This window comes from Oncorhynchus kisutch, linkage group LG24 (assembly GCF_002021735.2).
Source record: "Oncorhynchus kisutch isolate 150728-3 linkage group LG24, Okis_V2, whole genome shotgun sequence".
NCBI lineage: Eukaryota > Metazoa > Chordata > Actinopteri > Salmoniformes > Salmonidae > Oncorhynchus > Oncorhynchus kisutch.
The window spans coordinates 19,681,786-19,705,726 of NC_034197.2; the positions used below are offsets into that span (position 1 = coordinate 19,681,786).

Genomic DNA, 23,941 nt, shown 5'->3' on the forward strand with positions numbered 1-23,941 from the left:
AATCATTATAGCATTAGCACCGGCCAGTAGGCTCTCCGGGTCTAATTGGGGATCAGGAAACACCAGAGCTGTGCTACGGATCTGCAAGCTTTCCTATCCCTGGCCGCTTAAAGGGCTGCGTGCCAACGTAAACCACCAGATATGACACACTGCCGCTGCCGACATGTTTAACACAGAACCGGCTGCCGTCTCTCGAAGAGGCATTAGAGAGTAAACAGTGAGACATTGAGGTCTTTTCTATCAAATCATAGATGCTTACTATTATACTATTACCCTTTTCACACGACTGAGCCAAACTGAGATGTGCTGGCCTGGTTACACATCTACAATAGTTGGAACGGAAAAATATATATCTTAGCCAGCACAGGGTTGGTCCTGTATTATTAATCATCTGTGTCATCTTTCTCTCTTCTCTTTCTCTCTCTTTCCTCTTTGTGTGTCTCTCTCCCTCTCTCTTCTCTTTCTCTCTGTGTGTGTGTCTCTCGCTCTTTCTCTGTGTGTGTGTGTCTTGTTCTCTCTTCTCTTTCTCTCTCTGTGTGTGTCTCTCGCTCTTTCTCTCTGTGTGTGTGTGTGTGTGTCTTGTTCTCTCTTCTTTCTCTCTCTGTGTGTGTCTCTCGCTCTCTCTCTCCTCTTTCTCTCTGTGTGTGTTTGTGTGTCTTGTTCTCTCTTTCTCCACTCCTGATGCCATTTCATTCCCTACTGAAGCACGCACACACGCGTACACATACATTTTTTTAAATGCTTTTCGAAAAGGTGTGTGTGCGTGTGAAGTTTTGTTCTCTAATTAGCTACCAGACTGGAGAATGGGAAATTGTTGTAGTAAGAGCTCATTGAAATGGTCGACTAGCTCCAGCCTTTATTTAGAAGGTGGGGTTTTGGAGAAAATTCATACATTTTTCGTCGTCTATTGAGAAATGTCCCTTCTCCATGCCTGGAGGTTGAGCCTTTGAAGTTTTCCTTTATGTATTTGCGCATTAAATTTGTGTACTCAAAGAAAAGAACTTCTCTATACCGCCCAGTCTGTGTTACTTTTTTGTTCCCCAAGATCTCTCCCCGGGAATCCATTTCGTGAAGAGGTTTGAAGATTTACAATGACTTGCCTACCATTTACCAATCAGGCCGTATGTAATTGAAAGAAGAGCAGTGTACCGATAAACGGTTGGCCTTTGGAGGTGTGACCGACTGCTGACCAGCGAGGAAGCTCCTCTCGCTCTCTTCTTTCTTCTTCTCATCTCTCTGTCTCTCCTTTATCTTACCTTTCCATCTCTCTCTCTCCCTATATTCTTCTCTCCTCCCCCCCATCCCTTTCTCTTTTAACAGTGTTCTCTCTCACTCCCCTTTGTCTGTTCAGTGTCATAACGGACTGTGACGAGTGGAGGTATTTCAAGACACTGACCAAAACCTTAACCCCCCTGGAGGAGGGCATGTTCCACCTCAAAGAGGGCACGCTTGCCCCCCAGGTGTACCTGCGGCCCAAGGAGAGTGTGCACGTCCCCCTCAAATACCAGACCTTCGTCTCAGACAACTCTGTGGTTCCCCAGGTAACCTAATGTGTCGCCATGACAACCCTGACAGTCAGACGTTAGAACACAGGCTTTAGTTCATCAGTTCGCCCAGGGATATTAGCCAGAGCCTGACTTCTATTACTAGGGTGAGAAAATGCAAATATAGGGTAAATATAATAGGATTAATGCCATGTGATTGGGTTAACGTTATTGAGCATTTAGGTCAACAATACCAAGTTAGAGTTTCTCTTGTCCGCACATCTTATCGGCTGCTATGTCTTTCTCTGTGCCTACAGATTGTACACTGGTGCTTTCCAGTTTTATAACCTGCTGTACATTCCCAGTTGTCTTGGTCGATTTAAAAGATGTATACATGTCTTATTTATGTGTTTGTTTATCTACGTCTTGCAGGGGCCGAGTCTCATACCCAGTGGCAGAAGTACTCAGGTGGCCAAGAAACATCTGTCCAATACTGTGCTGGCCAAGTCAATCAAGGTATACATGGACAACCCAACCTCTGGATAAAAACATGTCCAGGGGTTGTTTTTTTGCATTGGGATGAATGCGGTCTCTGTTTTAAAGGATTTCCAGTATGCCGTGTGAGGGAATATTGTGTGTGCCTTAGAGTGCCATATGATAATTATTTATATTCACTGTTTTTCCTTTTGTATAGTTGAAGAATCCTATTTCGTGTCTCTGGAGGCTGGAAATATGCTAGCTAGTGTTTGTATTTGTGATGCGTCACAGATGTTCGCTTCCCATGATTATAAATAAACCTCTCACAAACTAGATTATTTATAAACCTTGTCAATCTTGAGTTTGAACTTGTTTTAGAGATACATCTCCGACTTTACCTGTATTCCTGCCTTCCTCAATTAAGTTTAGTTAAGCCTGGTTTAGTGTTTACCACATGGTGTCCATCAAATGTTTATTTGGTCTCACTTTAAAGTACTGTAAGTGTCTCAAATACCTATGTGTTTACATGGTACTGTAGTTCCATAGACACTCGCATTGTTATAACAGTGTGGGACAAGTAGGTTTTGCTGCACTTGATTGCCTGACGCATTGGAATAAATGGAATAGTGCAAACCCTGTCATTGGGCACTCCATGCACACTCAACCAAATGCTCAACGTTTTTGGATAAGAACTAAGGTAACACTACTTAAAGCCTGCAGTTATATAATGCTTTATAACTGTCTTGTGCCAACAACCCTCTTTTGACCGACACTATCAATTCTGAAATCGGCTGGACTTATGCCCAATAGTACCTGCTAAACACGTTATGATAACATATGCGAACCCAATCTATCATCACATTCAGTATATTGTTAAAGCGAGACTCTCAAACACAGTCAAGCCTGACTTTAAACACATTGTGTGCCCCCGATTACCTACAGGCCCAAGTTTCTGTCCCCCTTTGATGATGCGTCTGAAAGTGCTGTGGGTTGTGTTAGTGTTGGCCTGCTGACAGCTGTTGGGGTTGTGTGTCAGTTTCACTGGGACAGTGGGTTAAATGGAAACTGACCTCTGACAGACAGAAATCCTTCTCACAGCACCAGTACTGTGTGTGTGCATGCATATGTGATAACGCAAATGAGAGGTCCTGTCTTTGCTCTCTATAACAATGTGTATCAATACCAGACTTGGGTTCAAATAGTATATGTTTTAAGTTTATTGTAACTGTATCAAGACTGCTATACATAAAGCATCCTCCTCTACCTTAAATTGCTCTTACCTTGAGTTGTCTATGTGGGCCAGTAGTGACAGCATCCACGATAATCCGTTGTTTACTATCGCTACAGGCAGCATTAAGCATTATTCTTTTTCAATATGAAATCTCCACTTTCCTTTATCGTCCACCCTTCCCTCTCCCCAACCCTACTCGCAGGTGACATTCAGGGCAGAGGATGGTAAGCCGCTGGCCATCTGCCAGGTGAGCGTGGAGCCCACGCCTCACGTCATTGACCAGACATTCCGCTTCTACCAGCCAGAGTTGTCCTTTCTGAAGAAGGCCCTGCGCCTTCCCTCCTGGGAGAGAACGCCAGGTGCCCACTATTAGCCCCATTAGCCTAGCTACACACACACACACACACAAATAGACAGACATGCTAACACACACACAATGCAATTGCAGACACTCACACATACTGTACATACACACACACACAAACACAGAGAAAGAGATGCAGTCACAGACATACACACAAACACACACAAACGCACACACACTCGTCACCAGTTGTCCACTAAATGCTCAGTTTGTTCTCTCTTTTATCCCCCTCTATCTCTCTCCCTCTACAATGTTCTCTCTCTCTCTGTGTGGCGTGTTGGCCCGGCCGGGGCCACCAGTTGGAGACACAGATGCTGGGTCTCAGATCTCAGTGCGCTGCAGTGACCCCAACGTCATCTGTGAAACAAAGATGTTGGTAAGAGAATGAATGGAATAATTTGCTCTGATAATCGGGCCAGCACTGAAACTGGGGTGTGTGAGTTAATTACGACGGCAGCTTTCACTCCATTTCCCGGGGGTAACCTCAGGGGGTTCACATTTCTATCTATCCCAGCACTAATCATCTGTTCACCGAGCCCTTGATTAGTTTAATCTAAATTGTTAGTGCTGGGATGAAACGGAAAGGTGTTCCCCGAGGAATGGATACTAAATTATGGAACTGATTTGCTAAGGAAAACTAAAATGTGCAAGGTTTCAGAATTCAAAAAGAGGCTAACTGCTGTGTTTCGAAGACATTTGTAATTGCATAACATGGGTATCGGCCACTGAAAACATTCCACGAAAGAGTGGATTTCCACTAAATGCTTCAATAAACCTCAATGTGATTTCTCTTTGACAGGCACAAGGGGAGCCTCAAGATGTGTATTTAAAAGTGCCGGGCAGTCCGAGCCCGCAAATCCGAAAGTTCTTCGTCACAGTGTTCACGTATGTATCCTACATAAGCACACACACACACACACACACACACACACACACACACACACACACACACACACACACAACACATGCACACATAGATGCACTACACGTCGACACCTGCTCGTTGAACATCTCATTACAAAAATTATGGGCATTAGTATGGAGTTGGTCCCCCCTTTGCTGCTATAACAGCCTCCGTTCTTCTGGGAAGGCTTTCCACTAGATGTCGGAACATTGCTGCGGGGACTTGTTTCCATTCAGCCACGAGCATTAGTGAGGTCGGCACTGATGTTGGACGATTAGGCCTGAGAATCTTGATCAGAGAATCTTGTTTGTCATGGTCTGAGAGTATTTAGGTGCCTTTTGGCAAACTAAGAAGCTGTCATGTGCCTTTTAATGAGGAGTGGCTTCTGTCAGGCCTCTCTGCCATAAAGGCCTGTTTGGTGGATTGCTGCAGAGATGTTTGTCCTTCTGGAATGTTCTCCCATCTTCACAGAGGGAACTCTGGAGCTTTGTCAGATTGACCATCGGGTTCAATCTGACGAAGTAGGTTTGAACAAACCTACTCATTCAAGGGTTTTTCTTCATTTGTACTATTTTCTACATTGTAGACATATACAAACTATGAAATAACACATATGGAATCAGGTATTAACCAAAAAAGTGATTCTTCAAAATAACCACCCTTTGCCTTGATGACAGCTTTGCACACTCTTGGCATTCTCTCAACCAGCTTCACCTGGAATGCTTTTCCAACAGTCTTGAAGGAGTTCCCACATATGCTGAGCACTTTTTGGCTGCTTTTCCTTCACTCTGCGGTCCAACTCATCCCAAACCATCTCAATTAGGTTGAGTCCAGGTGATTGTGGAGGCCAGGTCATCTGATGCAGCATGAGATCACTCTCCTTCTTGTTCAAATAGCCCTTACACAACCTGAAGGTGTGAGGGGTCATTGTCCTGTTGAAAAATAAATGATAATACCACTAAGCGCAAAACAGATGGGATGGTGTATCGCTGCAGAATGCTATTGTAGCCATGCTGGTTAAGTGTGCCTTGAATTCTAAATAAATCACAGACAGTGTAACCAGCAAATCACCATCACACTTCCTCCTCCATGCTTCACGGTGAGAACCATATGTGCGGAGATCATTCGTTCTCACCACCTCTGTGTCTCACAAAGACACGGCGGTTGGAACCAAAAACTCAAATTTCGACTCATCAAACCAAAGGACAGATTTCCACCAGTCTAATGTCCATTGCTCATGTTTCTTGGCCCAAGCAAGTCTCTTCTTATTATTGTTGTCCTTTAGTAGTAGTTTCATTGCAGCAATTCGACCATGAATGCCTGATTCACGCAGTCTGCTCTGAACAGTTGATGTTGAGATGTGTCTGTTACTTGAACTCTGTGAAGCATTTATTTGGGCTTCGATCTGTGTTGCAGTTAACTCTAATGAACTTATCCTCATGAGAGCCAGTTTCATCATAGCACTTAGTGGTTATTGTGTTTGCACTTGAAGAAACTTTCAAAGTCCTTGAAATGTTCCGTATTGACTGACCTTCATGTTTTAAAGTAATGATGCACTGTCGTTTCTCTTTGCTTATTTGAGCTGTATAATATGGACTTGGTCTGTTACCAAATAGGGTTATCTTCTGTATACCACCCATAACTTGTCATAACACAACTGATTGGCTCAAACCCATTAAGAAGGAAAGAAATTCCACAAATGAACTTTTAACAAGGCACACCTGTTAACTGAAATGCATTCCACCTCATGAGCTGGTTAAGAGAATGCCAAGAGTGTGCAAAGCTGTCATCAAGGCAAAGGGTGGCTAGTTTAAATACTCACTTTTTTGGTTACTACATGATTCCATGTGTTATTTCATAGTTTTGATGTCTTCACTACTATTATTCAATGTAGGGAAATAGTAAAAATAATGAAAAACCCTGGACTGGGTAGGTATGTCCTAACTTTTGACTGGTAGTGTGTATGTCATTTTCATTGAAAGCAAGTCTAAGGAGCTGTATATATGTTCTATGTGCACTAAATCTATGCTTCCCATGAAATTTCATTTTTGCGTCTCTTAATGTCATTTTTTTTTTACACCAGCTTCAAACAGCATTTTTGTTTATGGAAAATATATTTAACAGCGGTTTAGATGGTACAATGATTCTTTACTCTATACTTCCTTCTTTTGTCAAATAAACTGATAAATAAAATGAGGCAAACCATTTAGAATTTTTCAACCAGGAAATGGTAGAGTGATTTCTACATTTCTACACTGGCATGCGAGACAGCAAACTATCGGTAGCTAATTACTGTAGCTGGCTAATTAAGTTGATCATGCTTTGTGACACACCCCCATTTTTATTTTGTTTTAGTCCACACAGCATGTCGCCACTAGGAAGCATCTGATGAACAGCAGGGGAAACAAAGTGTTGCTGACAGCCATAGAGCTGGGCTTTTTTTGTCCTACCAGGTCTGTGAGAAAGTTAGACTGTTGTCCGTTTACGTTGTGCATTGACTTGAACACCCCCCCCCCCCCAGCCACATAACAAGCAATGTAAAAGCTGGCAATGCAATCCGAGCACTGGGCACCAGGCTGCTGCTGGCAGAGTAGTACTGAACAGCTTATTTTGAACAATATATTTTTTAAACAGTAAAATGTACACACATTTACCATACTTTTATGAGCATTTTAAGCATAATCCATATAAATTGTGCACAAAAGAATTGGATCCATATAAATTGTACAAATAATACATTTGTACGATTTGTTTTATACATTTTTGGACCAATCGCGTCGCCGACCCCTAATACCCTAATAAACGGTTCGTTACTGACACACACACACACCCCATCCTACCCTTCCCAGTGTGGATGAAACTGATGGCCGTTGGTTCCGGCGATGATCCTCTGATTAGATTGCTCATGCGGGGCCTTAATCTCATTGATTTAATCAGTATGTCGGATTCACCGGGCTGATTGCTTCACATGGCAGAATCCATTTTCCTCATCAATCTCCGAACAGGCTGACTTCTGTCTTCTCCCCGGCCTGTAATCTCAGGGGAGGGATGATTAGGCTTAAGGGGCATCCTTTGACCTCCATAGCCACAGCTCATTCTGGAATCACCATTATTAGAGTCAACTGGAACTCGACGTAATGAAAATGATTCCTATGATATCTCCTAGCCCGGGGCTGCGTCACAAATCACACCCCGTTCCTTATATAATTCACCACTTTCGACCAAGGCCCATAGAGCTCTGGTTAAAAGTAGTGCACTTTATAGGGAATAGGGTGCCATTTGGGATGTAGCCCCCGCTATCAGACGAGGTGCTCAAAAAGGAATAAAATGTTGATGTCTCTTATCGCCACAGAGATAAATCACCTCATCATTAGTTCCGCCCCTCCTTCTCTCATTATGAGTTGATTCGCTCTGAGACCTAATTGTTTTCTCGTCTGATGTCTCCATAGTGATAAGTGGCTGGCGGTGCCCGCCCAAGTCTGGCAAGTATATGTGCACTTCCTGCAACGGGTGGATATCAGCTGTGTGACTGGCCAGCGGACCTGTCAATCACTGCTGATACGGGGCACCCAAGCCACCCGGAAGGTCCGGTGTTACACCTCGCACCCACAGGAGCTCAAGGTACAACTGGCTGTCCGGTGTCTCTCTGCCACCCTGGTTGATAAAGTTAGGCTGTGTGTCCAAAATTGCACCCTATTCACTCCATAGTGCCCTACTTTTGACTAGAACCCTATGGGCTGTTGTCAGAATGGAATACAGTCATGCTCACTGTAGAGAACGGTATGTTTTATATGTTTTCACCAAAGATAAATATTTAATGAATAACTGATTTAGAGGCTGGCTCTAGTCTATATTTCAAAGACTATATTTCAATGGATTATTTTGTTGCTCTTAGCAGGTAATCTGACTGTAGTATGTATTGTTACATGAGAGAGAGTCCTACAAAGGCTGTTGAACCCATCGAGCAGGTTCTGTGTTTTGAGCGGGTTGAATAGGAGCAATGTTCCTCTCTCTCCCCAACTCACCCCCCTCCTTTTCCCTCCTTCTCTCTCCCTCCCTCGTCCCCTCTCCCAGGTGGACCCAGCGGAGGTGTTTGTCCTCCTCCCGGGTGTGGTACAGGACCTGCAGCTGTGTGTGTGTCCGTTGCGGGCGGGCAGCCGCTTCTGCTACCTCACCGTGGTGGACGTGGAGCAAGACACGCTGGTGGCCTGCTGGCTCCTCAGCCTCACCTGTCGCCTGCCCATCGTCTCCAAGGTGAAACCACCCACTGAAGCTCTGTCTTTCTCTTCCTCTCTCTCTCTCTCTCTCTCTCTCTCTCTCTCTCGCTCTCGCTCGCTCTCGCTCGCTCTCTCTCGCTCTCGCTCGCTCTCTCTCGCTCGCTCTCGCTCACTCTCTCTCGCTCTCTCTCGCTCTCTCGCTCTCTCTCTGCCTGTCTCTCACTCTCTCTCAGTATCTATCCATCTCTCTATCTTTTTCTCTCTGTCTCTTGCTCTCTTTGTCTTTGGCTCTTTCTCCCATACACAGTCTTTCATTCTGTCTTTCTCACATAGACACTTATTCACACTCACACACACCGACATAAGGACCTATTACACACACACTCACTCAGACGCTTGCACTGCGGCTCAAAGCAGGAAATGCTCAATAGAGGACACCTGCAGTTTAAGGAGAGCGAGATAAAGAGAGGGAGGGAGAGAGAGGAAGAGGGAGCGAGAGGGATTCCTGGCAACGGAGATGTCTGGACTGCGTCCCAAATGGCAACCCTATATTCTACTACATAGTGCACTACTTTTAACCAGAGCACCATGGGTCCTGGCCAAAAGTAGTGCACACCTGGACGAAAGTGGTGCACTATATAGGGAATACGGTGCCATTTGGAATTTGTGCCATGCTCTTTAAAGGTGTCTCCTGTAGTTTGGCTGTAATAACCTTAGCATACAGTATCTCCTAGATGGGTAGTGAAACTGTCTGAACGATTGAATGGCGCAGTGCAGTCTCACAAAGACGTGTGCAATGCAGTGGAACCCTTATTCCCCTTATGATGACAAGAAACACACCCAAAATAACATTATTTGGTTTCTCTCCACTGTTATGATCCTCTGCTAAATTATGAATGAAGAGACTGTTTATGTGAGATCTTTGTGGCGCTCACAGTAACAGTATCATATGTTTTTGGTGCGTCTGTGAGATTGTACGAATTTATATGCACATAATGTTATGTGACTTTGATCCTCAATGGTTCTGACAATGTTTTATCTCTCTGTATTGTCAATCTGGGCACCTTCTTCTAAACATTGATATAATCACCTAAGTGATTTTAGATTCACAATCTGATAGTGTGCCCCGTCTCCTGTATCTCTCAGGGGCGAAAGATGAACAGATAAGGTTTCATATTCATTAGTGCACGCGTAGAAAAAAGTTTAGCAACGGAAAAGGAAAACAAGCGTTTCTTATTGGTTATGTTCAGGTAGTAGTCCATCCCTGTTTCAGTCCATTTTGTTTAGTTTGGTGCCTAATGAATAAGACTCTGTTTCATCCATACCAGCTATTTGCTTCAAATGTCATGTGTCTTTCTGTTGCATTCTACACTGGTTAATTATTTTGCACCATTTGGATTTGTCTCTTGTCTCGTATTTCATTTTTTTCTTCTTTACAGACAGATCTAAAGTAATTTTTTCCCCGTTTTTATCCCCCTAATGGTTGAGTTTAGGATCTGATCAAAACTAAACTGATCCTAGACCTGTTTCTCAGGGCTTGTTTCTATTAGGAGTGTTGTTTTTCTATCATTTAGTTTCTCCCACAGACTTGGTCTAAGGTCTGTTTTTTATTCCCCCTTAATGGTTAAGGATACAATTCTGAGGAGGCTTAACTGATCTTAACTGATATCTCTCTTCTTGCAGGCTTTTGAAATGTGTGCCCCTGTGGGAGGGGGTCGGGGGAGCACACGGAAGATCACTTACACCAACCCCTACCCCACCAGCCGTGTCCTCCTGCTACGGTCAGACCACCCTGACCTGCTCCAGTTTAAAGAGGACAGTTTTGAGGTGAGCACCACTACAAAGCACAACACTGCCCTCTGGTCATGTCTCTGTTCAAACTGACATTTAATGAGGAACGGAGGGAGGGAGAGCAACAGGGAGAGAGAGGAAAAGAGAGCGAGAGAGAATGAGAGGGGGGGGGGGACCATCCTTTTCTATTTCCAAACATGAATCGGGTGTCGTATTGGACCTGGACCGTATTCATTACTGACACTGGAAAGAACTTCTGCCTCTCTGTAGTTATTGGCTCTGGGACAGACAAGTGACACTAACAAGTCGTTAGTTTATGTGTTTACGGACATATTTCATCTCTCCATATCCCAATCTGTTGTCCCCACTTTCTTCAAGATGTCCACTATTGTTCCTGTACCCAAGAAAGCGGAGGTAACTGAACTAAATTATTATTCCCTCTTAGCACTCACTTCTGTCACTATGAAGTGCTACAATTCGCCCCAACAGATCCACGGACGACGCAATCTCCATTGTTCTTCACACTGCCCTATCCCACCTGGAAAAGAGAAATATGTACAGTTTGTAAGAATGCTGTCATCAACTACAGCTCACCCTGCAAGCTCATCACTAAGCTCAGGGCCCTGGGTCTGAAACCCTCCCTGTGCAACTGGGCCCTGGACTTCCTGACGTGCCGACCCCAAGTGGTGAAGGTAGGCAACAACACCTCCGCCACTCTGATCCTCAACACGGGGGCCACTGAAGGGTGCGTACTCAGCCCCCTCCTGTACTCCCTGTTCACCAATGACTGCGTGGCCACGCACATCTCCAACTCAATCACCAAGTTTGCTGACAACACAACAGTGCTAGGCCTGATTACCAACAGCCTTCTTCACAGAAACAATGTAGTGAAGAAGGTGCAACAGTGCTTCTTCAACCTCAGGATGCTGAAGACATGTGTCTTGGCCCCTAAAACCCTCATGAACTTGGACAGATGGACCATTAAAGGCGCCTCCTGTCAGGCTGTATCACTGCCTGGTACACAATTGCACCGTCCGGAACCGCAGGGCTCTCCAGAGGGTGGTGCGGTCAATGCATCACTGGGGAACACTGCCTTCCCTCCAGGACATCTACAGCAACCGGTGTCACAGGAAGGACAAGAAGTTCAGGAAGGCCAAGAAGTTCATCAAGGACCTCCTCCATCAGAGCCACGACCTGTTCGCCCCACTACCATCTAGAAGGCATTACAGGTGCATCAAAACCGGGATCGAGAGAGTGACAAAGCTCTTTCCTCCACGTTATCAGACTGTTAAACAGGCACCATTCTAGCCAGCTACCACCCAGTACTCTACCTTGCACCTTAGAGACTGCTGCCCTATGTACAGAGTCACTTTAATAATATTTACATACAAAACAGACTATTATATTTATATGCACTGAATCTACAAAACATTAGGAACACCTTCCTAATATTGAGTTGGACCGCTTTTTATCAGAATAGTCTCAATTCGTTGGGGCATGGACTCGACAAGGTGTTGAAAGCGTTCCACTGGGAGGCTGTCCCATGTGACTACAATGCTTCCCACAGTTGTCAAGTTGGCTGCTTGTCCTTGGGGTGGTGGAACATTCTTGATACACACGAGAAACTGTTGAGCATAAAAAATCCAGCAGCGTTGCAGTTCTTGACACACTCAAATCGATGTGCCTGGCACCTACAGTACTACCATGCCCCAATTAAAGGCACTTAAATCTTTTGTCTTGCCCATTCACCCTCTGAATAGCATACATACACAATCCATGTCTAAATTGTCAATTTTTTTTACCAGTTTTCTCCCCTAGAATGATTGGAGTGGATTTAACAAGTGACATCAATAAGGGATCCTAGATTTCACCTGGTCAGTCTATGTCATGGAAAGAGCAGGTGTTCTTAATGTTTTGTTTACTCAGTGTACATGATATATATACTGAAAAAAATATATAAATGCAACATGTAACAATTTCAATGATTTTACTTAGTTACAGTTCATATAAGGAAATCTATGGATTTCACATGACTGGGCAGGGTCGCAGCCATGGGTGGGCCCAGGCCCACCCAGTGGGTAGCCAAGCTCAGCCAATCAGAATGGGGGTTTCCCCACAAAGGGCTTTATTACAGACAGAAACCAGTTACACCTGGTCTGCGGTTGTGAGGCCGGTTGCCAAATTCTCTAAAATGGCATTGAGGCAGCTAATGGTAGAGAAATGAACATTCAATTCTCTGGCAACAGCGCTGGTGGACATTCCTGCAGTCAGCATGCCAATTGCACGCTCCATCAAAGCTTGAGACATCTGTGGCATTGTGTTGTATGAACTGCACATTTTAGTGGCCTTGAAATTGTCCCCCTTTTATTGTCCCCAGCACAACGTGCAAAGGAGAAATGCTCACAAACTGGGATGTAAAGAAATACGTTTTTTGTGCGTATGAAACATTTCTGGGATGTTTTACTTTACAACACTTTACATTTTGCATTTATATTTTTGTTCAATGTATATATTTATATATTTATATTCTGGTCTCTGACGTTACTCGTCCTGATATTTCTTAATTTCTTAATTTTTATGAATAATGTGTATTGTTATTTTGTTATTGCTAGGTATTACTGTACTGTTGGAGTGAGAAACACAAGCATTTCGCTGCACCTGCGATAACGTTTACGTAATATGAATAACACGTCCAATATAGCTGTTGATTTTTTTCCATGTTCCGTCATTAGCCCCAGTGTCTCATAGGAGATTCATTGACTTCATAAGCATCTCGACATAAACAAGTCGTCTCAACATCATTGGCTTTCGTTCGCTGTCATTTGCAAGACGGTCTGATAGAGCAAGCAGCGGTGTAAATGGAAAATTAACTCCTCAAAAAATCTGTTTGTGTGTCTACGACTTGCATACAGATATGATGCTTAACCAAATAGAGAGAGACAGAGGGAGAGAGAGGGGCAAGAAAAATAACCAACTGTGTTTTCCATTTAGTCAACTTAGCTTCAGGCTCAATGCTCTCTAAACAATTTATGGGGTTTATATCTTAACTTTGAATAGAGTAATTTTCCCTACTCCAAAAACTAACTACGCTGCCATAATAAAAACATTTGGGAAGCAAAAAAAGCAGAGCAAGGATCGATATTATAGTTTTCCAGAAATTACCGGATAAATCTCACACATTGAACCATATATTTTAGCTGGCCATTACGTGGAATGCAGCTATTGGAAATGAGTTTTTATTAAAATGTCCAAATAAGACCTTATGAACAGAGTGGCGAGCCGCAAACAAACGATACCCATATGAATTCCGCTAATAATCAAAGCACAACACAACACACTGGCTGTAGTTAATTTGGAGGAAGAAAACAACAATACAAGAGCATGTAGTTTCACGAGCTTTCAATTTATGGTGGGAACACCAGGTGTTGTAGAAAACAATTTCCCTTTTTTACAAAATGACTCTAATTCTGGTTGACTTTTCTCTAATGAGCCAATTATAGTGGCAAACCGTTTTGTTGATTTGAGGTTTTACACAAATCTATTGTTGTCGTATCGCCACACATCCCTAGACGTTATGTGTTGTAATCACAGTCAAGTGGCGTAAATATAGGCAGAAGATTATAAACACTGTACTATAGTACTCTGGTGAAATACACCTAAAAAGCAGTGTTCAAAAAACGCATCACACATGCTTCTTTTAAATGTCATTTAGAATATTAGGGTTGCAGTGCATTCAGAAAGTTTTCATACCCCTTGACTTATTGGACATTTTGTTGTGTTACAGCCTGAATTCAAAAGGGATTATAAAATAATAACTTCACCCATCTACACACCATAACCCATAATGACAAAGTGAAAATATGCTTTTTGCAAATGTGTTGAAAATGAAATACAGAAACGTCCTAGTCCTTGCTGATGACAAGCATACCCATAACATGATGCAGCCACCACCATGCTTGAAAACATAAAGAATTGTACTCTGTGATGAGTTGTGTTGGATTTGCCCCAAACATAATGCTTTGTATTCAGGACAAAAAGATCATTTGTTTCCCACATTTCTAGCAGTTTTACTTTAGTGCCTTATTGCATGTTTTGGTGCATGTTTTGGAATATTTTTTATCCTGTACAGGCTTCTTTCTTTTCACCCTGTCAGTTAAGTTAGTTTTGTGGAGTAACTACAATGGTGTTGATCCATCCTCAGTGTTCTCCTATCACAACCATTAAACTATAACGGTTTTAAAGTCACTATTGACCTCATGGTGAAATCCCTGATCGTTTTACATCATCTCTGGAAACTAGTTAGGAAGGATGCCTGTATCTTTGTGGTGACTGGGTGTTTTCATACACCATCCAACGTGTAATTAATAACTTTACCATACTCGAAGTAGCTTCAATGTCTGCCTTTTTTTAGGTGCCCTTCTATGTGAGGCATTGGAAAACCTCCCTGGTTTCTGTGGTTGAGACTGAGACTATGTTTAAAATTCACTGCTCGACTGAGGGGCCTTACAATTATCTGTATGTGTGGGGTACAGAAATTAGGTAGTCATTGAAAAACAATGTTAAACACTATTATTGCATACATAGTCCATGCAACTTATTATGTGACTTGTGAAGCACATTTGTAATATTGAACTTATTTAGGCTTGCCATAACAAAGGGGTTGAATACTTGACAAGACATTTCAGCTTTACAATTTTACTTTAACATTATTGGGTATTGTGTGTAGGCCAGTGACACAAAGTCTCAATTGAATCCATTTTAGATTCCGGCTGTAAGAAAACAACAATACAACAATACTTTCTGAAGACACAGTATAAAAGAAGAGATATGTCCAGGGTCGGGTTCAGTAATTGAATGTGTCTTGTTTGTCTATCTTTATAATGTATTTGTCTTCAAGTTTATACATGTTTACAACAAGAAAAGGGAAGATCAGTATTGGGGAATAATAACATATTGTACGGAATACATTTGTACTGTAGTGAAGCCGTCTCTAGAGTAATGCAAGGTCTCTTTCGTGATCATGTGAAACGTCAATTGCTATGGAAATGCTGGGATGTGTTTTTCAATGATGTTAAAGATAATTATGACGCCACTATGACGGTGATACAATATGGATTACAATTATCATCATGAATTTTAAGGTTATACGCACTAAATGTTACACACATAGACACTCAACCATGCACATTGACAGAGTTATTATTTACTTGGACATCACACATTATAGTCTTACTCTTATACAGACATCGTACACACTCTCACCAAATCACATCCAATATCATACACATCAACCTACTCAGATTTACTACACACATATCTTGTCTCAATTTACTAACATCTGTGGCATTGACTCACAGGCAAACAGGCAAGGAAATAAAACCGATATTGCTAGAACCTATTTCTTGAATTCTAAATATCAGACATTTGAAAGCTCAAATGTTGACCGTCATATCACCTCTGATGGCAGTAACTTAACAAACACAAATTATGGTCAATTTATACTGAGAATAGTATCTAGTTATGGTAAGGGGTGAAATAAGTATAGCCAGTTATAATTATAACGGTTTATCAGATTGTAAAAAAACTTCAGTCTTTACATGGCTAAAAGAAAAGGAATATAGCATATACTGTTTACAGGAAACTCAATACATCCTTAGATGAAGTTGCGTGGAAAAAGGAATGGGGTGGTGGAATCATTTTCTGTCATGGACAAAGTAACTCAAAAGGTGTGATGATATTAATTAACAACAATTTCGATTTGAATGTGCAAATAGTCAGGAATGATTCGCAAGGAAGGTGGATCATTTTGAATATGAAAGTGAATGAAATAAGAGATTTGACCCATTAATCTATATGGTCCAAATCAGGATGATCCATACTTCTTTGAAAACATTTATACCAATTTATTGAATTTACAGGCAACAAGTCATTATTGTAGGAGACTATAACACAGTGTTAAGTACCTCAACTCTACAAACTATCATCACCGTGCCCTTAAGGAAATCACAATTATTATGGACACATTAGAAATAGTGGATATATGGAGACTAAAAAACCCCAACCTAGTGAGATATACGTGGAGGAGACTTAATCAAGCTAGTCGTCTTGACCACTTTCTTGTCTCTTTCTCTCTTGCATCAAAGGTTAAAAAAGTTTTAATAGGAGTCAGAATGCGATCGGCTCATCATCTAATTTGCATTCACATAACTATTTCCACGTGGACGGAGATATTGGAAATTTAATCAAAGTTTACTGGAGGACAACTTAGTTAAAAATAAGACAAAATCATTTATAACTCAATTTTTCCAGTATAATATAGGTGCAGCAAATCCCCTTATTGTTTGGGAATCCTAAATGTATCTTCAGAGGTCATTCAATTCAATATTCATCAATAATACAATTTTAAAAAGCAGTTTCTGGCTAAAGAGACAAGACTAACAAGGGAAATCCATGAACTAATAGTACAGGTAGTTAGCAATAAAAACAATACTACAGAGATACAAAATAAGTTGGAAGAAAAACAAAAAGAACTGGAGGAACTTATTCAGGAATGATCTAATGTAATCTATTACAAAAATAAAGCAAACTAGATGGAATATGGAGAAAAATGCACAAAATTCTTCTTGAATCTCCAATACAGGAACTCTAACAAAAATAATTTTCAGAAACTTGTTACTGAAGACGGAGTCATCTATGATTCTCAGAATTATATTTTAAGAGGAACCTAAATATTTTAGGCAGATGTTCTCTTTTCTGTCTCATCCTCTCCCACTGAATGAAGATTACGGTAAGGAATTCTTTCCAAATAATATATAAAAAGGAAAATTAACAAATTTACAGAAAGATCAGTGCCAAATTACAGAGGAAGAACTTTTTAAGGCTATTAAATCCTTTGTCTGTAAAAAAAAACCCAGGGGTTGATGACATACCGATGACATACCGGCATATCAAGGCTTTTTTGATCTACTGAAAGCTCCGTTGTTAGAAATTGTAGTCTGTCAGGTACTCAGCAGGAAGGTCTGATATCTCTATTATTAAAACAAGACCCAGATGGCAAATATAAAGACCCATTCTATCTAAAAAAAAACTGGAGGCCCCTTACACGTCAAATACTAGCGAAATGCATAGCACTCCGAATTTAAAGGGTTTTTACCAGGTATTGTTCATCCTGATCAGACAGGTTTTTTTTTACATGGATGATACATTGGAGATAATATATGACAACTACTAGAAATAATAGAAGATCATGAAACATATAAGAAGCCAGGCCTGGTATTTAAAGCAGATTTTGAAAAGGCATTTGATAAAGTAAGACTGGATTTTATTTATAAATGCCTGGATTTTTTCAATTTCTGTGATTCTCTAATAAAATGGGTAAAAAAAGAATGTATAGCAACCCCAGGTGTAATATAGTAAATAACGGCTACTTCTCAGAGTTTTGAATGGTCAAGAGCAGTTAAACAAGGGTGTCTGCTGTCACCATATCTATTCGTTATGGCCATTGAAATGCTAGCTATTAAAATCAGAACCAATAACATTAGAGGATTAGAAATCCAAGGTTTAAAAACAAAGGTGTCCATGTATGCCAATGACTCAAGTTTTATATTAAGTATGCTAACTAAATCCCTGCAATGTCTCATTGAAAATCTGGATAACTTTTCGGGACTAAAACCTAATTATGATGTGTACAATATTACTTATTGGATCTTTAAAAAATACAACTTTTACATTACCCTGCAGTTTACCTATACAACGGGCTGATGGTGAAGTGGACAGACTTGTGTTACATGAATTAAATTCCTCTATGTTTTAATACCCAATTAAAATTAAACACTGTCAATTCACAAGAATTTGTAAGACCCTTATTTGTATAAAATGTACAGAGATCAGTCTTTAAAATCAACCAGCAGCTTTTATTCTCATGATACATTTTACCACAGATTATAAACTGAAAATGACGTCAGCGTTTTCTAAATGTTCCGTCTCTTCTTGACACTGGTAGAAAGCCTGTATAGTTCTCAAGCCTTCCCACATCGTCTAGAGCCAAGGCCAGCCTGTGTAGATAAGCATTCTAGCCAGTCTGGCGATATAGTTCATTCATTTCTACCAAGGAACAGACAGTCATTGTTCTAATTCTTGATTATATTTACACACATTATATTCAGTACTAGGATTTGAAAGAAAATTCATACATATACAGTAACATAATAGTATTCTGATTAGTCAGTCCTGATTGAAATGTATACATAATTAGTCATTATTGATAAAAATTCCCTTAACAACTTGGTATTCATATCACAAAATATATAAATAAGCTCTCTGAGATTAATTTCAATAGAAAACTTGTAAAAATAGACCAGATCCTGCAACCCTGGAGAGGTAAATACCTGTCTATTTATGGAAAAATTGCCCTGATTAACTCCTTACTCATATCTCCGTTTACTCACTTACTTATGGTGCTGCCTACTCCTGATGATTTAGTTTTTCAAATCATATGAGCAAAAAATATTTCACTTCATCCGGGATGCTAAACCAGATAAAATAAAGCGTGCCTATCTACATAATAAATATGAATTGGGTGGGTTGAGATGATTAAATATAAAAGCACTAAACCTGTCTAAAAGCTTCACTTATTCAAAAGGTTTACTTGAACCCTAATTGCTTCTCAAGTAGATTTCTAAGAAATTAAAAAAAATATTTAAAAAAATTCCTTTGTGCAGATTGCCATGTCTCATTTTTGATTAATTGAAACAAGCATTGCATAGCTGGCTACAATTTCAATTTCATTACCCTGAAAAGAGAACAAATATTACAACAAATATTATGGTTGAACTGAAATGTGCTGGTTGATAAAATACCTGTATTTATGGAAAATATTTTTGAAAAGGGTATTTTGTTCTTAAATTATATTGTAAATTGTAATGGTAGAGTTATGTCCTTCATGGAGTTATCAGAATTGTACAGGAAGTTCTGCTCAATCCAAGAGTACAACCAATTGACTACAGCATTACCCCAAAAATGGAGGAGGGAGGTGGCAGCAGGAGGAGGTAGGGAACTGGTCTGTCTGCCCAATATAATTGTCACACTGTAGCTAAACTTAACAAAACATTGTGCAACAGAAAACCAAACATTTTAGTTTCTTATTGAACGAGTTCAGGTAATCCGTCCCTGTTTTTGTCCTTTTTTTCTTCCATTTGGTACCTAATGAACACAACCCTGTTCTTTCCCTGTAGATTGGGGGAGGGGAGACCTACCGCATCGGGCTGCGGTTCGCTCCCAGCCAAAGTCCTGGTGCTCAGGAGATCCTCATCTACATCAACAACCAGGAGGAGACCACGGAGGAGACCTTCTGTGTGAAAGTGAAATACACCTGAACACACGGCAACTCAACGCAGTACTGTACACATCAACTACTACCGTACAGAACAATGCTGTTTGCTAAGAAAGACAGCTCAACAATGTTCTCATCAACTACTGTATAGAACTCAACACTTTGCTACTTATGAAAGACGGCTCAATTCAGTACTCATCAACTTCTGTATATATATATATTGTTACACGATGGCTTGATGCATATGAATGACTGTAGAATATTTAGTATAGATGAGTTACTTTATAACTGAAAGGTCCGGGACATATGACTGTAGAATATTTAGTATAGATGAGTTACTTTATAACTGAAAGGTCCGGGACATATGACTGTAGAATATTTAGTATAGATGAGTTACTTTATAACTGAAAGGTCTGGGACATATGACTGTAGAATATTTAGTATAGATGAGTTACTTTATAACTGAAAGGTCCGGGACATATGACTGTAGGCTCATTTGAAATATTATTGCATTTAAACAACTGTATAATTCAAACATGCAGTCTAGATTAAGTACTCTAACTGAAAGGCTTACTACACATTACTATATTTTTGATAGACAATCTTTTCCTTGTATATGTTAAAGTTGAAGTGATGCTTCAGTGCGACTGTGTTGATTGAGTTAAGTAAGATATTTATGTCTAGGAATACATGTATGAGGAAAAACAACTTTATAATGCACAGTGTGATGTGATGGAAAGCCATGCTGTTTTGTTTGCTTAGCATTCCACCTAAATAGGTCATGTTTCAAGAATCAAACGCAAATGCAGTATAGGATGCCAAAAGAAAAGCTCCTAAAGAGAGAGCCTGTTATCTCTTGCAGCAGCCAGAGGTAAACACACACCCAATAGTTCACGAATCATCGAACCCACAACCCTGGCGTTGCAAGTGCCATGCTCTACAGTTGTTATTTACGACCCCACCCCCCTTTTTTCCCGACAAGGCTTGCGTTTCTCCAGATAGCTCTTATTAGCAAGGGCAGCACCCCTCTTCTTCCTCTCTCTCTTTCGCTGTCTCTCTCCTTTTCCACATGCCTCCCTTTCCCTATCAGAGCCCAGGTCCTGCACATTCTGTCAACAACCCCCGTCTTATATAAGCATACCGCCTCGTTACACAACCTCGCTCTCTCTTCCTCATTAGAATGCAGGCTGCCAAAAGCCAGTACTGCTTGTACTCAGAAGAGGAGGAGAAAGGAGAAAAAAGCGATTAAATTGAAGATACAAAATGGGAAGTTAACATTGCTTCAAATATTTACAGGGCTGGAGGGCTGTCCATTTCTTATTCTCCTTTTATAAAAATTTAAAAAATGTAATAGCTATTCTAAGACTTCTCACATAGACAGTGTAATTAATATAATATCCAGCCTCCTTCCTTAGGCTTAGGACCATCTACCACCACTATCCTTTAGTTCATTTTCACATTTTCCACCCTCTAAGGCTTTAACTGGCACCCTATTCCCTATATAGTGTAATCTTAATATACTACTTGGTACATGATATTGGGAATGGAGTGCTAATTCGGAAAGAGACATATTTTTTTTATGAAATCATGAATATCAATATCACTTTGTTTTTCCCCCATGAGGGCACTGCTATACTGAACCTCATTAGCTTCTGGTCCAGTAGTTGTCTGTTCCTCTTGTCAGAACACTGACACCTGCATTCAGCAAGGTCAGCGCATCTGTGCTTTCCAAGCAATTCTCAAGTATACTGTTGAGCTGTAGCTAGCAAAGTGGTCTCTCTCCCCATCCCTCTCCTCCCCTATCCCCCTCCTCTCTCCTCTGAATGACGTTTGAGCTTTGACCTCAAATTGGATGAGGAACTCTTCAATATCTAGTGCTTCTACGGAGATTGGATGCATGTTTGACTGCTTTCTGTGTACTTCAGATTGAGCTACATTTTTGTGCCCATGATTTTTGTATTTTATTTTGGTTAATGTATTTATACTTTTGATAATCTACTTGATAATCCTGCGTGCGCTATGTAATACACTTTATATTGTTTCAAATTCTGCTCTGTTGATGTCCATGCATGGTATGCCACTAGCTTGTGCTCAGTCAGATCCTAAATATAGTCAGCCAATATGCACCACTTTAATTCACTTCCAGTGCTGTAAGGATGGGACCATAGAAAGAGGCGGGACATCTATGAAAACTGATTTATAATTCTATATGCAATATGTTTTTGTTATGTAACTGTGTATCTCAGTTTACTGCTGAGAAATGATCATACTTTACTTACTGTGCTGCTGCAGTGAAAGTGTACAGTGATAGTCCTGGAGCTAAAGTTTGGCTTGAGGGTCTCTCTACATAAGCCACTGTCTGGACTTACAACAAAAATGTCTCAAGTAATGAATGTTATTTGTTATACCTTTCTGAAGAATCAGAATCAATAGACCATTTGTTTTGGTATTTCCCTCAGGTAGCCTGTTTCTGGTCTCAGGTTCAGGAATGACTGAAAATGCATAGCATTGATCTAAACTTGACCCTAGTAATCGTACTGTTAGGAGATCTGGAGATCGGGTCAGTCAATTACTAATATTCTTAGTAAAAGTATTTATCTTCAACTCGCAATCTGTGGGTTCGATTAGATTGAAATTGTACGTTAAACATCACAGCACAGTTGAAAGGTATGTGTTGCATAGAAATCTGAAGAAGGTGGCCAGCAGAGATAGGTGGGATGGGCTGAGGGTTGGGATGTGGAATTGGAGACAAGTGGGAGTGGAGTTGCTGTGCGAGAAATAGAATGATGCTAAAAGTAAAAAATAAATTCCAAATAAAACATAATAAAAAGTACGTTTGAATGACACTGAGGGGCAGTGTTTTTACAACTAATGCCGGTTTGCCTGAGGCTAATGCCTTTGTACACATGAATATACACACACTCTCATTCAAATAAACGCATACAAGAACTCACACATATATGTAATAGTGCCAGACATGCACACAAACATATACAGTTGGCATTGCTGTTATGAATTTGATTTCCTTCGTTTTTTAAAATTTTTTATGTTTTTTTTGCATTGTTGTTTTCTGTTTTCTTCTGTCTTCCTTTTTTTCTCTGTAGATCATTCTCTTGGTTGTTGGTGCATTGGCGGGTTCTTGGGGGTGGGGGGGAATTATTTTTATTCTTGAGGGGGACTGTGGGATGGTCTAGAATGGTTGAGGGACAGCTATTGGGGAACTGTGGGGGGGATCTTGGAGGGTTCAGGTTCATGTTTTTTGGCCTGGTGGGAGATGTCAACGTGTCCTTGAGCAGGGCATTGACCCTGGATGCGTCTGTGTGTCGCTCTGAATTGGAGTCTGTTGGATGACTGGTATGGTGTAGTTTTTGAGCAGCTTCACTGCAAGTATATTGTATGTTTCGGATATTCAATAAAAAAAATAAAAAAATTAAACCTGTCTTATTGGACAAGATCAGGTCTTACCTCCCCGTTCAAAACTGCAGTGAAAGTGTACCACAAACACACACACACACACCTTTAACCCAGTGTCCTTTAGTGATAGTCCTGGAGCTAAAGTTTGGCTTGAGGGTCTCTCTACATAAGCCACTGTCTGGACTTACAACAAAAATGCCTCAAGTAATGAATGTTATTTGTTATACCTTTCTGAAGAAGTTTAGACATTGTTACTCTCTGTAAGCAGTGTCTCACCGAACAACAAACTGTCACTGTGTGCCTTTCACAAGAACAAACATGGCATTTTCGTATGGAACAACCCGTACCATAGAACATACTATTCAGCACAATACATGTATCTTGCTTTTCATTTCATGGACTGTTTCATGGCCATTTTCTCACTTTGTCAAATAAATCATGCGGATATTGTCCATCGCCATCAGTAGTTGTTCTGTCTTCTATGTGCTCATGTTTATGCACTTTATGGAACTGGATATTTATTCAACCTTTCTCTGTAACAGCTGCAAATGTAGTGTTTTGCCTGAATTCCCTGTTGCCAATTTGATTGAATAGTATTCACTGATGGGTCGACGTGATTGAGTCATGACATGATTTGACATATAAGCCATAGGTGCAACCATAAAACGTAGAGCCATAACACCCATTGACACATACAGCCATAACAACCACAAATAGACAAATAACTA

At 40.7% G+C, this 23,941-nt stretch overlaps 1 protein-coding gene across 1 annotated transcript in view; it reads left to right on the forward strand.

Annotated features, from left to right (window-relative positions):
- Positions 1-23,676, forward strand: part of nphp4 (nephronophthisis 4) — a 193,223-nt gene extending 169,547 nt beyond the window's left edge. The window contains exons 21-29 of the mRNA XM_020458628.2: positions 1,352-1,541; positions 1,917-2,000; positions 3,395-3,551; positions 3,856-3,932; positions 4,356-4,441; positions 7,910-8,081; positions 8,535-8,714; positions 10,361-10,504; positions 19,702-23,676. Of these exons, the coding sequence (XP_020314217.2) occupies positions 1,352-1,541; positions 1,917-2,000; positions 3,395-3,551; positions 3,856-3,932; positions 4,356-4,441; positions 7,910-8,081; positions 8,535-8,714; positions 10,361-10,504; positions 19,702-19,842 (1,231 nt within the window). The 3' untranslated portion in view covers positions 19,843-23,676. The remainder of the gene's footprint in view (positions 1-1,351; positions 1,542-1,916; positions 2,001-3,394; positions 3,552-3,855; positions 3,933-4,355; positions 4,442-7,909; positions 8,082-8,534; positions 8,715-10,360; positions 10,505-19,701) is intronic.
- The last annotated feature ends 265 nt before the right edge of the window (positions 23,677-23,941 follow it).